Source organism: Rutidosis leptorrhynchoides, chromosome 2 (genome assembly GCF_046630445.1).
Source record: "Rutidosis leptorrhynchoides isolate AG116_Rl617_1_P2 chromosome 2, CSIRO_AGI_Rlap_v1, whole genome shotgun sequence".
NCBI lineage: Eukaryota > Viridiplantae > Streptophyta > Magnoliopsida > Asterales > Asteraceae > Rutidosis > Rutidosis leptorrhynchoides.
In genome coordinates, this window is record NC_092334.1 from 650232644 (window position 1) to 650247081 (window position 14438).

General features: G+C 37.4%; 1 protein-coding gene across 1 annotated transcript; it reads right to left on the minus strand.

The window, feature by feature from the left end:
* Positions 1-592: 592 nt before the first annotated feature.
* On the minus strand, positions 593-4058 carry LOC139893783 (alkane hydroxylase MAH1-like). The gene is made up of 2 exons (XM_071876973.1): positions 3401-4058; positions 593-1404 (listed from the first exon to the last, which is right to left on the minus strand). The coding sequence occupies exons 1-2, from the start codon at positions 4056-4058 to the stop codon at positions 593-595; spliced, it is 1470 nt and encodes a 489-aa protein (XP_071733074.1).
* Between the last annotated feature and the right edge of the window lie 10380 nt (positions 4059-14438).

Below are 14438 nucleotides of genomic sequence, written 5' to 3' on the forward strand. Positions count from 1 at the left end.
TAGCACGGATACATTACATCCGTACAGATGCCTGACACATCCGTACGGATAAATCTGCAGACTCTATATATAGGGTTATTCAATTTCATTGTTAAGGTTACGAACCCTAACACCTCTAAGCCGTATCCACTCGTTCCTAAACGTTCACTATCAAACCCTACTCGATTACTAATCGTTCCAAGTCAGTTCTTAAGGTAAATCGATCAATTAATCAAGTGTTTTCGACTAAAAACACTATATCGAGGATTCCGTACTCGATATAGTAATCAACGATTGTTTAAATCCGTTTAAACGATCCTACATTCTTGGTATTATGTACAACGTGGGTTCCTCTGCTTCTTCCTTAATATCACTGTACAAAGTACAATAGAGATTGCATCATTCCCTATCTATATATATTTCATATAATAGCATTTACTTTTTCATAAACAAATTTAAGCTTATATTTTTCAGTTAAACATGATCAGATTCCTCATTTGAAAGTACCAAGAAATACGACCGTATACTTCTACAATCACACGATAATCCTTCATATTATTACAAACCAACACATTCGAAAAATCGACTTTATTACAAAAGATGCAGGATGTACTTAAATTAATTTAGTTAACCTTACCTTCAAACCGTCCTTCATTCGAAGTATCATAGAATTGCTCGGAAACACGAGATGACCTTGCACGAGCTCAACGTGATAATGATACATGATCTTAGCTGCAACTATCTTCATCTGAGTAAAACTCATGTCCTTACCTAAACAAGCCCTTGGTCCAGCATTAAATGCTGTAAATTTGTAAGATGGCTCATGTTTAATCCCACCTTCTTTCAAAATCCATCTTTCAGGCTTAAATTCTTTGCAATCATCACCCCATATTGTTTTCATTCTTCCCATCCCATAAAAATATAGCAAGACTCTGGTTTTTCTGTTTACTTTATGGCCACTCGGGAGTACGTCAGGTAACAATGGAGATTTGGAATTAAACGGAATCGGTGGGTAAAGCCTTAAGGCCTCACATAAAGCTCCATGAAGATAAACTAGTTGATGCAGCTGCTTTATATCCCATTTTTTGTCACCTTCAAGATGTGCATATATCTCTGTTCGAATCTTGTCCTCAATGATTGGATGTTTCGCAACGAGATAGAAAAACCAAGACAGAGCTGTGCTTGTTGTTTCTCTCCCTGCACCGATTAAAGTTACTACCGAATCCCTCAAACATTTTTTGTCTTTGTTCTCTCTTAACATAGATGCAAATAATCCAAGTGATGCATCTTCTTCATTACGAGTAGCTGACTCGTTTTGGGTTCTAGCTAAACACTCATGAATAAATTCGTCAATCACTTTCCATGCGTCTCTCAATTTCTTCTCATTCCCCATTCTAAAAAGTCGTTGCAGTTTCCAAACGATACCTGAAAAAGATGTCTCTTAAATATAGCTTCTAGCCTATCGGTATAGATGTAACCCCTCCCACCAAGAGGTGGTGGGTTCAAGTTCAAAAGTGGATATTTTTTATATATTCGTAAAAAAAAGTAATGGGTGTGTATGAGTTTGCCTTAAAAATAGTCGTTGCAGTTTCCATACCTTGGAAAAGATGTCTCTTAAATATAGCTTCTAATTTGTAACCAAGAGATTGCATGCTCAAGTTCAGGGATGGACATTTATATATATTCGTAGAAAAGTAATGGGTGTGTGTGAATTTGCCTAAAAAATAGTCGTTGCAGCCAAGAGGTTGTGATTTCAAGTTCAAGGGTGGACATTATTATACTATCTTTTTTTTTTTTTGGCAAAAATATTAATATGTATATATATAATAGAACCAAGGTTCAGGTGAAGCAACATTAGGAGTACTTGGTCACAGACGACCAAAACTCAACAAAACACACTATGTTCGTTCTAAACAATATGAACGACAACAATATAGAGCACAATAATGAATAACGATAGAAAAGTCAACCACACAAAATCACCAACCCTAGGCCTAAACAACAAACACATAACCCGACCCCGTATCCAATCCCGCATCTTTACTCCTCAGAAGCCGCCAATCCAAACCATTTACTGGGGCAACCCAAGAACACCTAACCCGAGGCCTATTTACCGAAGTTAACAAAGTCAACAACGCCGGCAACAACATCAAACCCACAAAAGGCACGACGACGAGAAAAATGGAATGAATGACCAAACAAGCCGCAACAGAACAGTACCAAATGCAAAATCAAACCTTAAAGGAACCAGTCATCTTCACCAAGTTTTCTAAGGACATTTACAAACCCCCGGATTCAAACAGTCATAGCTTCAAGCAGTCGGCTAATAACAGCTAGCTTCCGACAGCAGCCACAGCCGCAGCCGGCGACCGCCATCGGCATCCAACCACCACTAGCACAACTGCTAACCACTATTAGTCGCCACCCGCAGCCACCAATAACCGGCTACAACTGCTAGCATCCACTGAAGGCCGCCAGCAGCTGCCACCAACCCCCAGTAGCCGCTGGAAGCGACTAGACCATCGAGATCCGCCGGATTTCAACACAACCGACATTACTATACTATCTATTACACAAAAATGATGAATAGTAACTAGGGGCGCTTTCGTCTTTTCACCTTTTTTTTTCTTTCTTTTTTTCCCCTAAATTTCATTTCACTTACAAAGCCCCCCCCCCCCCCCCCTCTTCTTTCAAAAAATCAAATCGACCCTCCAAACAGGGGGTAAAGTGTCAAATAACCATTTTCATAAAAAATCTTAAATAAACTCCACCCAAATATTCAACGGGTCATACCCGCTCGCTCGCAACGAGTTAAATTTTTCCGACACCATCGTTAAACTCGAAATAATTTTAGGAACACAATGTCACTAACTATACACAAAACAGACGCTTTTTAAAAAACGCTAAATATTTTGGGTACTTTTCATACACGTTGATTTTGCGTTAAATTTTTAAAAGTCGACAATTCCATAGCGAAACGCGGAGATGCACATATATTGTTAATTTAAAATAACATTTAAATCTTTCACGAGTTATACCTTTTAGTTCAACTCAAGCTACGCTTCAACGATATCATCGTTAGCCACGAAATAATTTTACAAACTAAACGCAATAAAAATACATTGAAAACTGAACCCTCGGCGTGAAGCGAGGGTTCGAAAACTAGTTAATATATAATTGTAAAGAAATTATAGGTGAGTGTGAATTTGCCTTAAAAATATAGTTGCAGTTTTATAACTTGAAAAGGATGTCTCTTGAATATAGCTTCTAGCATAGCAGTATCGGTAACCTCTCCAACCACGAGGTTGTGGGTTTAACTCCAAGCATGGATATTTTATATAATTAATTTGTGAAAAAATTTGTGGGTGTGTGTTAGTTTGCCTTTAAAAAAAAAATAGTCGTTGCAGTTTCGAAACGATACCTGGGAAAAGATACCTAGTAAATAAAGCTTCTTCGATTTCTGGAATGGCCGACTCACACGGAATACAATGAAAGTCGAGTGACAAGCTTTGTAGGTCAATGTCCACGAGCAACTTCAAGATATTGTCAAAAGTTAACTTTTGAAATATTTGTTGCAGATCGATCTCGGTTCCTAGTTTAGATTCTAATACTGGTACAAGCCCTCTCTCGACCGTACTCCAGACAATCGTTTCCCAGATACTTTGAAATTTGACATGTTTGGTGATGGACAACGTGTTTTTGCGGTGCATCTCCCATAAATGACCATCCACATTGATAATTCCATCTCCGAAGAAATCAAATATGTCGCGAAATTTGTCGCCTTTTGGATAATTGGAGAAGTTTTTGCTCAAAATGTGGTGGATGTCCAAAGGATGTGTGGTAACAAGCATATCCATGTTGGCAAACCAAGGGCCTTTTAACATGAAGGTGCCACCATTACGTATCAAAAAATTTGTGGCATAATCATGTAAACGGTGCATGTTAGCAAGGACTACAGATATCATACCGAGGACATGCCAACTTTTTAGTTTGAAGTTTTTAGCTTTGAATATATAAAGTAAAAGGGTTAGGAAAATCAGAGCCAAACAGAAAATTGTGAAAAGTTGAAAGAAAGCCATTGTGAAACCAACATATGCAATATAAGAAGCTAGATGAACCTTATATGCCCTGAATAGGGAGGGTATATATAATATGGAGTAGTATATATTTGCAGTTAATAATTTTAAGCATACAAATTATCATGTTATTTCCTAATAGGTAGACGTTGACTTTTGACAGTTAAATATACTCAAAGAGTCAAAATTAAATTGGAAAATGATAAACGTAGCCTTAAGGCTACGTTTAATCATACCATAAATAATATAATTCTTTTTTTATAACTCAGACATGCCATGAATAATATTATTATTAAAATTATATATGGGAAAGTCGATATTAAAAAAGGAATAATTATACTTTGTAATTAATTAAAGAGAGTTTACAAATCTAATTATGGTAAGCTTAAATGTAGCCGTAAGGGCTACGTTTAGCGTAATTTTTTGGGATTTGGGAATGTAAATATTGCTTAGTTTTGATACTTGAAAATAGGGATGACAATGGGCGAGAAAAAACCCGTAACTCGCGGGTACCCGATCCGTGATGGGTGGGTAAAATCATAAAATCTTACCCGCGGGCACGGGTACGAGTAAAAAATTATATCTGCCAACGGGTTGCGGGCGGGTTGTGCCTGATCCGCTAAATCTTAAGATTTTTTTAGTTTATCCGCGAGTTTATACATACAATTATCAATTTAAAAGGGATTTTACTTGTAGTGCAATAATGATTAAAAATATAATACTACATATAAGTAGAAAAACTTGATTTTCACGTCATTTTTTACATGTTAATTCTACATATTATTTATAATTAATAAATTTTTTTAACTTTTCTAAAAAAAATTAATAACGTTATATAAATCAAACTCCTCACCCTTGAACAAATTGCTAGTCATTAATATCATATTACTTTATCTCACTAGCATCTCTCTACAAGAAATCCTCTCAAAACCTACTTACACTATCAAGAAACAGATCGAACACCCTAATTGTGGACTAACAATTGGTATCAGAGCGGGACTATACATTCGTGTAGTAGATTCTTGTCGCAAGGTGTTCATCGCGTTTATAGTGTTTGTGTTCCATTTGGTTTTGTTTGGATCTTGACTTTTTATCCTTTTTCTTAATTTTATTTCATTTTCAAAACTATTAATTTTTTTTATCAACTGTCGGTTTTTTGTTTTAATTAAACAAAATCAGTTCTAAAAGATTCAAGTTTGAATAACTAATTATCAGATCTTCTGTAACATTCAAAAAAAAAAGGAAAAAAGAAAAATAAAATACGTTCATCATCATCACACTTAAAATCTTCAACTTCTTTGATGATGTTCGAGAACACGATTTGAACTCAGAAATTGTTCCTAATCACAAACCCAACACTCGAAGATCTTCAGATCCAACACAAAACATCATTTAAACAGATCCAAAAAAATAAAAATTAAAAAAAATGACTTTTTTTTTTGGTCTTGATGATTTAGAGTAAATCTTGAAAAAGTGTTTTAATAGAAAGCTTTGTAATCTCCTCATGATTGTGTATCTCAAATTTCAAGTTCAGATTCGCAACAATAAGGGAGATCCATGATTTTTTTGTTTTCGAAATAAAGTCACTGATTTTGAATTAATTCGTGATTTTGGTGAACTGTTCCCGAAATCTGTAATTGTAGAAGTGTTCACCGGGTCCTAATGCATCTTCCTTCAAAATTTCATGAGTTTTGGTTTTGTTTTGAGCTCATTTCCAAGAATGCCGCCTTCATCCGCCACTAGCCACCACCTACTCGCCGGAGCTTGTTCTTTATCAATTTCTGCTCGAAATAATTGCTTGTGCTTGAAATCTTCATGCTCGAAAAGTTATACGCTCAAAAACCGGTGCTCGAAAAATGTTGATGCTCGAAAGATAGGTGCTCGAGAACTTTTTGAAATGAAAGTCTGCTCAATTTTTTTTTCTTTCCTTGCTTTTTGAGTTCTATCATAAAGAGATGATAGAGATAATGTATGGTGATGATGGTGGTGAGTAATTGAAACAAGACCCGTAAAATATTTGAATTCAAAATGGTTCTTGGACACAACGGTTCAAGACCCGAACTTAACCCGCTGACACCTGAATGTCCTACTCGCAACCTCAAATGACCTGATGTGTTGTTTGAACCTATCTTTCCTCCAACCTTTCCCAATCCCACGGTTACTCCAAAGCCAAATTTGCGCAAATCCATAACAATTGGTACATCTACTTCTGTAGTTTTAGGCGAATCGCCATCCGCTGAAAAAGACTCATCCGAGTTTCTTCTCCTGGATGAACTTGAAAAATGCATGTGTCTAGGGGGAGCAATACATGGGCCTAGGGAGAGCAATGAACAAAGACGGGAAGTGACGGTTATCAAAATCTAAAATGTCAAATTTTTTTTTAGGGGGAGAAGGAGGGAATGTTGGTTCCTATATAGATCATGATGGTTCCCATAATAGATCTGTATGGGAACTACACTCCAAAGAAGGTTTTTCCAAAAACCTTATATGGTGTATGCACATATTTCAGTGTATGCCTCGCGTCTCAAATGCCTTCCAATTTTTCTCTTAAAAATATTTCAGTGGAAACGTCAAAATTTTTTAGGGGGAGAAGGAGGGAATGATGGTTCTCATATAGATCTGTATGGGAACCGCACTTCAAAGAAGGTTTTCACCAAAACCTTATATGGTGTATGCACATATTTCAGTGTATGCCCCACGCCTCAAATGTCCCCCATTCTTTCTCTTAAAAACATTTCAGTGGATATGTCAAAAAAAAATTTAGGGGGAGAAGGAGGGAATGATAGTTCCCATATAGATCTATATGGGAACCGCACTGCAAAGAAGGTTTTCTCCAAAACCTTAAATGGCCCACGTATCAACTGCCTTTCAATCTTTCTCATCAAAACCTATATTCTTTGTGTAGCAAATTGTCGAAATATGTTTTAATTCCAAATAAATCATATTTTGAGGGGGAGAAAAATACCAAGAAAATAAAGGTTTTATCAAAATATGACACGTCATTAATTTGAGGGGGAGGATAAAAGGACTAAAACTAAATTGAGTTCCATCCATAATGACTTCTACATACTTCTGTGTAGAACCCGCATCTCAAAGTGGTGTCAAACACACTTCAAAGTGTTGTTAAACATCAAAATGGCTTTTGCACACATAACACTGTAAAACCCGGCCTTTCACATCAAACTCACCCAAAACGTGCAACTATCAAGGGGGAGTTTAAAGATTCAAATGTCAGTAATGACGGAGGATGTGTCCTAGTGACTGCCTCAGGAGGATGTGTCTAGATGACTGCCTCAAACAAAATAGTCATCAAAAGACGGAGGATGTGTCCTAGTGACTGCCTCAGGAGGATGTGTCTAGATGACTACCTCAAATGTGGAAATACCCAACAGCTTGATGTAAATTAAGTGTTTGGAGTCTCGAACTGCCGAAGGGGTTTCGAAAAACCTTGAATAGGAACCCTGCTTATCGACTGGAAATCCTCTATCAACGCCTTATTGCATTTATAACTTTATCGAAGAATTAAGCTTTCGTTTTCTTTATTTAATAGATCAAGTGATTATAAAGATGATGCAAGAATAAACGAAGGAATCGGGCTTAAAACGAAGAATCTAGAGCGAAAACGGTGTAAGTCAAGTTACGATCCCGGAAACAAAGGAAGCCCTTCAGGAATGAAGGCACACGGGCTATGAAACGACTCAAAACCGATCATCAAAACACTCACATTTTTTAACAGGTGACCCTCGCGCCGCGAGGTCAAGTATTTTTCTAAGTTCGACCATTCTGATCATACCAGAACACCTGAACCAGCACACTCTCGCGTCGCGGCCTGGAGGGGTTGCGTCACGACACCTGATATCGGCTAAAAAGTCACGTTTTTACCCCCGATATTGAGTCCTAAAAAGTATAAAGTTCCAAACTTTGTCGGAAAAATAATCGTTTTTTCGGTTAAATTTTTACATTAAGTAATTACGAAGAAGATGGCAAAAGAATCAAGAGAATCGGAGCTAAAAAGAAGATTCTAGAGCGAAAAATGATGAAAGACAAGAAATCAAGTTACGATCCAGGAAACAGACTGACCAAACGGTTTGCTAAACAGCCTGCCACTATGAAAAACGGCCTGCCAAACGGCCCAGACAAACAGCCAATAAAAACGGGCTGGCTTGCCAAATGGGCCTTGCAAACGGCTTGCCAAACGGCCTGCCAACCGTTTGCAGGCATTTTTCACTTCTATTTAAAGGCTTTTTGTCATCCATTTTCAACAAACCTCTCTTCACTCTCTCACTACAATACACTTTCTCACACTAGAGATTTCAAGGCCTTCTCACCTCCGAGCGGGAAATTAAGTACCCGGAGGCGAACGCCGAAGATTGTAATAGGAACGGTCTAGAGGATGTCAGCACTTGTAATGGTCCAGATCTAGTCTGTAAACGGTGAACGCTTTCCTTAACTTAATAAAGTTATCTTGTTACTTTAAGTTACTTTCATCTTGCATGCTTATCTATCCATTGCAAATGTTTATTATGTGTTGAATACTTTATCTGAAACTTATGCTATTGTTATGCTAAAACCTTGACGGTTAGAAGTCTAATTTACGGATCACCCTTTCCGCTTATTCACGTGGCTATAACCTAGTATTAGGACCTGATCAACCCTAGAATACAAGGTAAGTAGTTATGTGTGCTTAACGTCACAATAGGGATATAGTACCTACGTATGAATAATCATTTATTCGTCAAAGAAGAGCTGCCCATTTAGATTGTGATTAGAGTAGGCAATATAGAGTTCAGTGAACACTGGCTTGCTCAAAAGCATGATTCGCGTCAGAAGCAATGTTCTTGAGATGTTATAAGATGATCCAGGGTTGAGTAAGTGATCGCAAAGGAGAGATCTCTAATTCAATTAGCAGTACCTTAGAATATCTAAGATTGCACATATGTTAATGTTAAGTCATAACTTAGTATTAAGTGGTGGAATATTACTATAGTTAGACCAACTAGGATTAAGAAAAGCTGAGACTTTCCTTTAAAGATATACCACTTTATTCATGTGCCTAGGATCCTTTCCATAAGGTTATTTAAACCTTCTAATGTTAACGTTGGGAGTAGAGATATCCGTCTTAGCCAGAATCTTCAAAGCCTAAACTCTTAGTGACAAATCAATTAGGTTCATGGCCCAGTTGATTGAGGTTTATTGTTTATTCTAGGAAGTTAAACTCTTGTGATAGTTCCCCATTAGGATTCTATTCTTCAAACCTATCCCTTTTATTCTTTCTAGCTTATGTTACCTTAGTTAATTTTAATCTATCACCACTTGTCACCAGGGTTAACTGTATAGGCATTTTTTTCCCATGTTACTGAGCAAACATACAAAAGTACGAACCTGAGTTATATTTACCACTTACTCGTTAAAAGGAAGACAAGTAGGTGAACTATAGCTAGGAAACCTAGCTAAATATAAATAATAAAACCACTGATCTCTTTTGGTAACTGATTATGACGTTTTGCGACCTAACGACACCGCATAAATAAAACCGTCCGTTTTAGTTATATCAACAAAACACTGTTCCAGATACTCCAGTCCTTAAAAATGCTCGGCAATCAAATTTCACTATTGGTCGCGTCGCGACACCTAGCTAATCCAGATTCTGATTTGCCTCATTTTTAACACAACACAAATTTTCCAACCATACATGTTTTTGATCACCAAAACCTGCTCAAGCATTAAGTACAAGGCTAAATACGTTAAGTTACAAGTTTACAACATCGGGAACTCAAGTCCCATAATTTAACCAATGTTTAACACACCCATTTTACCAAAGTGACCCAAAAGTGAGCATGACCGTCGGGACCATTACCAAAAGCGTCTTCCCAAGACCACCAACAAGCAAGCTAATCCAAGCCTTTACCTTTGTCCTTCGAAGTGCAAAAATCTATAAAAAGTTAAACAACGAGGGAGTAAACAACAATGCTTAGTGAGTGTAATACTTATATGCATACATACATAAACCACTTACTTGTACCACTTACACACATTACCACATACAAGCAAGCATCACAACGTATACAATCCCAATATAATACATTACGCTATAACATGCCAATATGGTTAACCATACGAATGGTACTAGTCATCAAATGAGTTAACACTACCAAAACACATGCACATGGCCGCGAAGGCACCTTCCGGATGGCACCGCCATGTACACACGAATGTGGTCGCCGAAGAGTGTATTCGTTGAGTGGCACTCACCACATCCCAAAACAATGTGTGGCCACCAAAGAGTGAATAACACTCGCCACACTTAATCCGCAATTGTGGTCGCGAAGAGTGAAACCTTCCGGTAACACTCACCACCTAGCACTAAGTGGCCACGAAGAGTAAACCTTACAACCGGTGTCACACGCCACATCGTAATACATGCAAACAATATATATATATATATATATATATATATATATATATATATATACACACACACACACACACACATATAAATACTCCACTCACCTTGATCACTTAGATGAGTTGGTAAACGCGATAGGACTTCAAGATTGAACCAAAAGAAAATCACCTAGCATAAAATCACAACATCAAGCTATAAACACTAGTAGGTTGACCCTAAAGCACCCAAGTGAAATTTCAACCCAAAATGCATCTTGTGATGCCCCGTACAAAACTATCGTGTACGAATCATCAACAACAGGATTATTACAAGGTTAAGTACTATATGCTGTAATAAAAGAAGTTGCATTTACGATAAAAAGATGACGTCATAACCGACGTCAATTGTTTTACACCAACAGTATGCTTCTACGAATAGCAAGCATGAATAAATGTATGTGACCCTTAGGTCGTTACAAAACATAGTTTCAAATGTAATTAAGTTTGAATGCAAGATAAACAGTTCATGCGGTCATAACACTAGAGCAGCGAGTGTCTACGGCAAGACTAGCCCGACTGCGGAAGCAAATAACCTTAAGCACCTGAGAAAAACATGCTTAAAAACGTCAACACAAAGGTTGGTGAGCTATAGTTTAAGTATAACAGTAAGTAAGGTAGGCCACGAGATTTCAGTGCTACAAAGAGCGTTTCAAAATAGTAAGATAAAGTATATGTTAACCGTGGGCACTTGGTAACTAACTTAACGTTTATACCCCCTGAAAGTACACTTGGCAAGTGCGTATGTTTACGAAGTATTAAACACTCGTTAAATGCTAGCGCTACTAGCCCGAGTGGGGATGTCAAACCCTATGGATCCATATCTAAGATTTGCGTTCACGGTTCAAAAACCAATGATTAAACGTTACCGAGCTAAAGGGAATGTTTATGCCGTTGTATAACCCACACATATATAAGCTTAAGTACTCGTGCCTAGTATGTAAAACATAAAATCTGCATGTATTCTCAGTTCCCAAAATAAGTTAAAGTAAAAAGGGAATACTATAACTCACAATGATAAAGTAGCGGTAAAGTATGACTAGGAAAGTAAGCAAGTAATGAAGGTTGTCCAAACGGGTTCTCAACCTAAGTCAAATAGTACTAAGTTAGTAAATCGTCCGAATAGGTTTAAAAGTATGTAAATATGGTCTTAAGGGTCATCATCATTCATCATCAAACAAAAGGCGTAAAGTAAGTTTCGTTCATGAAAGTAGTTTAAAACAAAGGCTGACTTCGATCAGTCACCACGGCCTCTAACCTTACTGAATTAAGGTGAGACCAGTGGCCATGGCTCCATATATGAGTCCTTTAAGTGTGGTAAAATTTACAGAAGCAAACTCGTCTTCGTTTGACCGTGGCGACGGTCTAAGTGCGAGTAGGTCAGAAATTTCTGCACAACGTTAAAAGGACGTAGTGACGATCGGAGGGCCATAAATCCTAAACCGTAACTCGGATTAAGACGAGTCCTATATGAAAAATTATCTACTCAAAAAGGTCTATCTGAAAATCAAGGTTACAGTAGCCCAGGTGTACTGGTCTGTTACAAAAACCAGAAAACAGTAGGCAGAAGACAGAAAACAGAAAAATAATGGGTTCCGGTGGTCTTGGTGCTCGATGCTTATCACGGTTCTCATCCTTGATGCATATAGCTTCAATTGTACAACTCGTTGATGTGTTTGCATCATTTTCACTAAGGTTTGACCATCATAACTCAAGTGTAAGTCTAAGACATGAAGCACAACTCACTTAAGTGTTGCAAGTGTTTTGATGAACCAAAGTTACATCAAAGTCTTAGATTCAACACATACATGAAATGTAAAAGTAATATTAACCAAGTTTTGACTATTATGACACAAGTGTAGGTCTAAGACATGTAGCACAACTCACTTAAGAGTTGTATGAAGTTTGATGAACCAAAGTTACATCAAAGTCTTAGATCTAACACATACATGAACTTTAGAACTAATAATAAGTTACAAACTTGAAAGTAAACTCATGAAATCAAGATCTTGAGTTGTAGAACATAGTTCTTTAGTTTGATCTTGAAGATCCAAGACTCAAAAGTCTAGATCTAACATAAGTGTACCAAGTTATAATTAAAGAAACTTACTTACATGTTCTTGAACTTTTAAAGTTAATTTTAGTTCAAGATTAATGAGATCAAAGTTAACTAGTAACATTTGACCAATAACAACCAACAAACAAGAAATTAAAATGCATAAAATGAAGACATAAACTAAGTAAACAAGTTAATAAGTCCATGGGTTGAATACTTTAAAGATTCAAGCCTAAGCTTGATCTTTAAGGAAAGTAAACTTTAAAGTTTACCTCATGAATCACAAGTATGCTTTCAACACATGAACTTTGATCTTTTAAATCTTTAAATGTAGAAAATAAACTATAAAGTTTAATCCTTGTATGTTCTTGTTATGAACAAGATAAAGTGAAGAATCAAATGTAACACCCCAGCTTAACATGACCACAATATTGTCCGCTTTGCCCGCAGGCGCACGGCTTTTTCTTTGCGACCACACACGAGAAGCACTTTCCCAGGAGGTCACCCATCCTGGTAGTGCTCTCGCCCCAGCACGCTTAACCACAATGTACTCGCACTTCTACTCAGCCTGTGATCCCAAAACGCGTTGTGTCATTTAAGCGTGAGTATTACCTTATAATCCCATGATCACTCATGTTCGTGGGCGATGTGGGATTTGCCTAGGGTGTTACATTCACCCCCCTTAGGGACTCATCGTCCTCGATGAGGTTTGCCCCACCACCCCCAACGGCACATGAGTGGCTCTGATACCATTCTGTAACACCCCAGCTTAATATGACCACAATATTGTCCGCTTTGCCCGCAGGCGCACGGCTTTTTCTTTGTGACCACACACGAGAAGCACTTTCCCAGGAGGTCACCCATCCTGGTAGTGCTCTCGCCCGAGCACGCTTAACCACAACGTACTCGCACTTCTACTCAGCCTGTGATCCCAAAACGCGTTGTGTCATTTAAGCGTGAGTATTACCTTATAATCCCATGATCACTCATGTTCGTGGGCGATGTGGGATTTGCCTAGGGTGTTACATCAAACTAGAAAGTTTGCTTCTTAGTAATTAGTAAGTAACCAAACAACAATATGAAACAAGTAACAACAAGCAAATGATGATGATTATGCTTATGTTAGGCCACGGTTTTGGATCAAAAAAAGTAGGGAGAAAAGAGTTTGTTACTTACAAGTCTTGAGAGAAAAATGAGATTAGAGAAAGTGTGTAAGTAAGTGTGTGTAAAAATGAGGAAGTGAAATGAGAGAAAGCAAGTAAGTAATTGATCAAAATTTGAAAACAAAACTCTCCCCATCTACACCTAAGGTCGATGGTTTTGGGAAGAGGAATGGGGGAGGAGATTGTTCACTAGTCCATGCATGGTAAAGCCTTAAAAGTGTGGATAAAAGATGGGTTTATATGGGGATTATATGTTAACTAGATTCCAATTGTTCTTAACTAACTAGTTTCCATTTACAAGTAATACTTACATGTGATGATGGGCTAATTAAGTCCATATAAGAAGTAGGGTGGGCTTCACGGTTCTCATCCTTGATGCATATAGCTTCAATTGTATAAATCGTTGATGTGTTTGCATAATTTTCACTAAGGTTTGACCATCATAACCCAAGTGTAAGTCTAAGACATGAAGCACAACTCACTTAAGTGTTGCAAGTGTTTTGATGAACCAAAGTTACATCAAAGTCTTAGATTCAACACATACATGAAATGTAAAAGTAATATTAACCAAGTTTTGACTATTATGACACAAGTGTAGGTCTAAGACATGTAGCACAACTCACTTAAGAGTTGTATGAAGTTTGATGAACCAAAGTTACATCAAAGTCTTAGATCTAACACATACATGAACTTTAGAACTAATAATAAGTTACAAACTTGAAA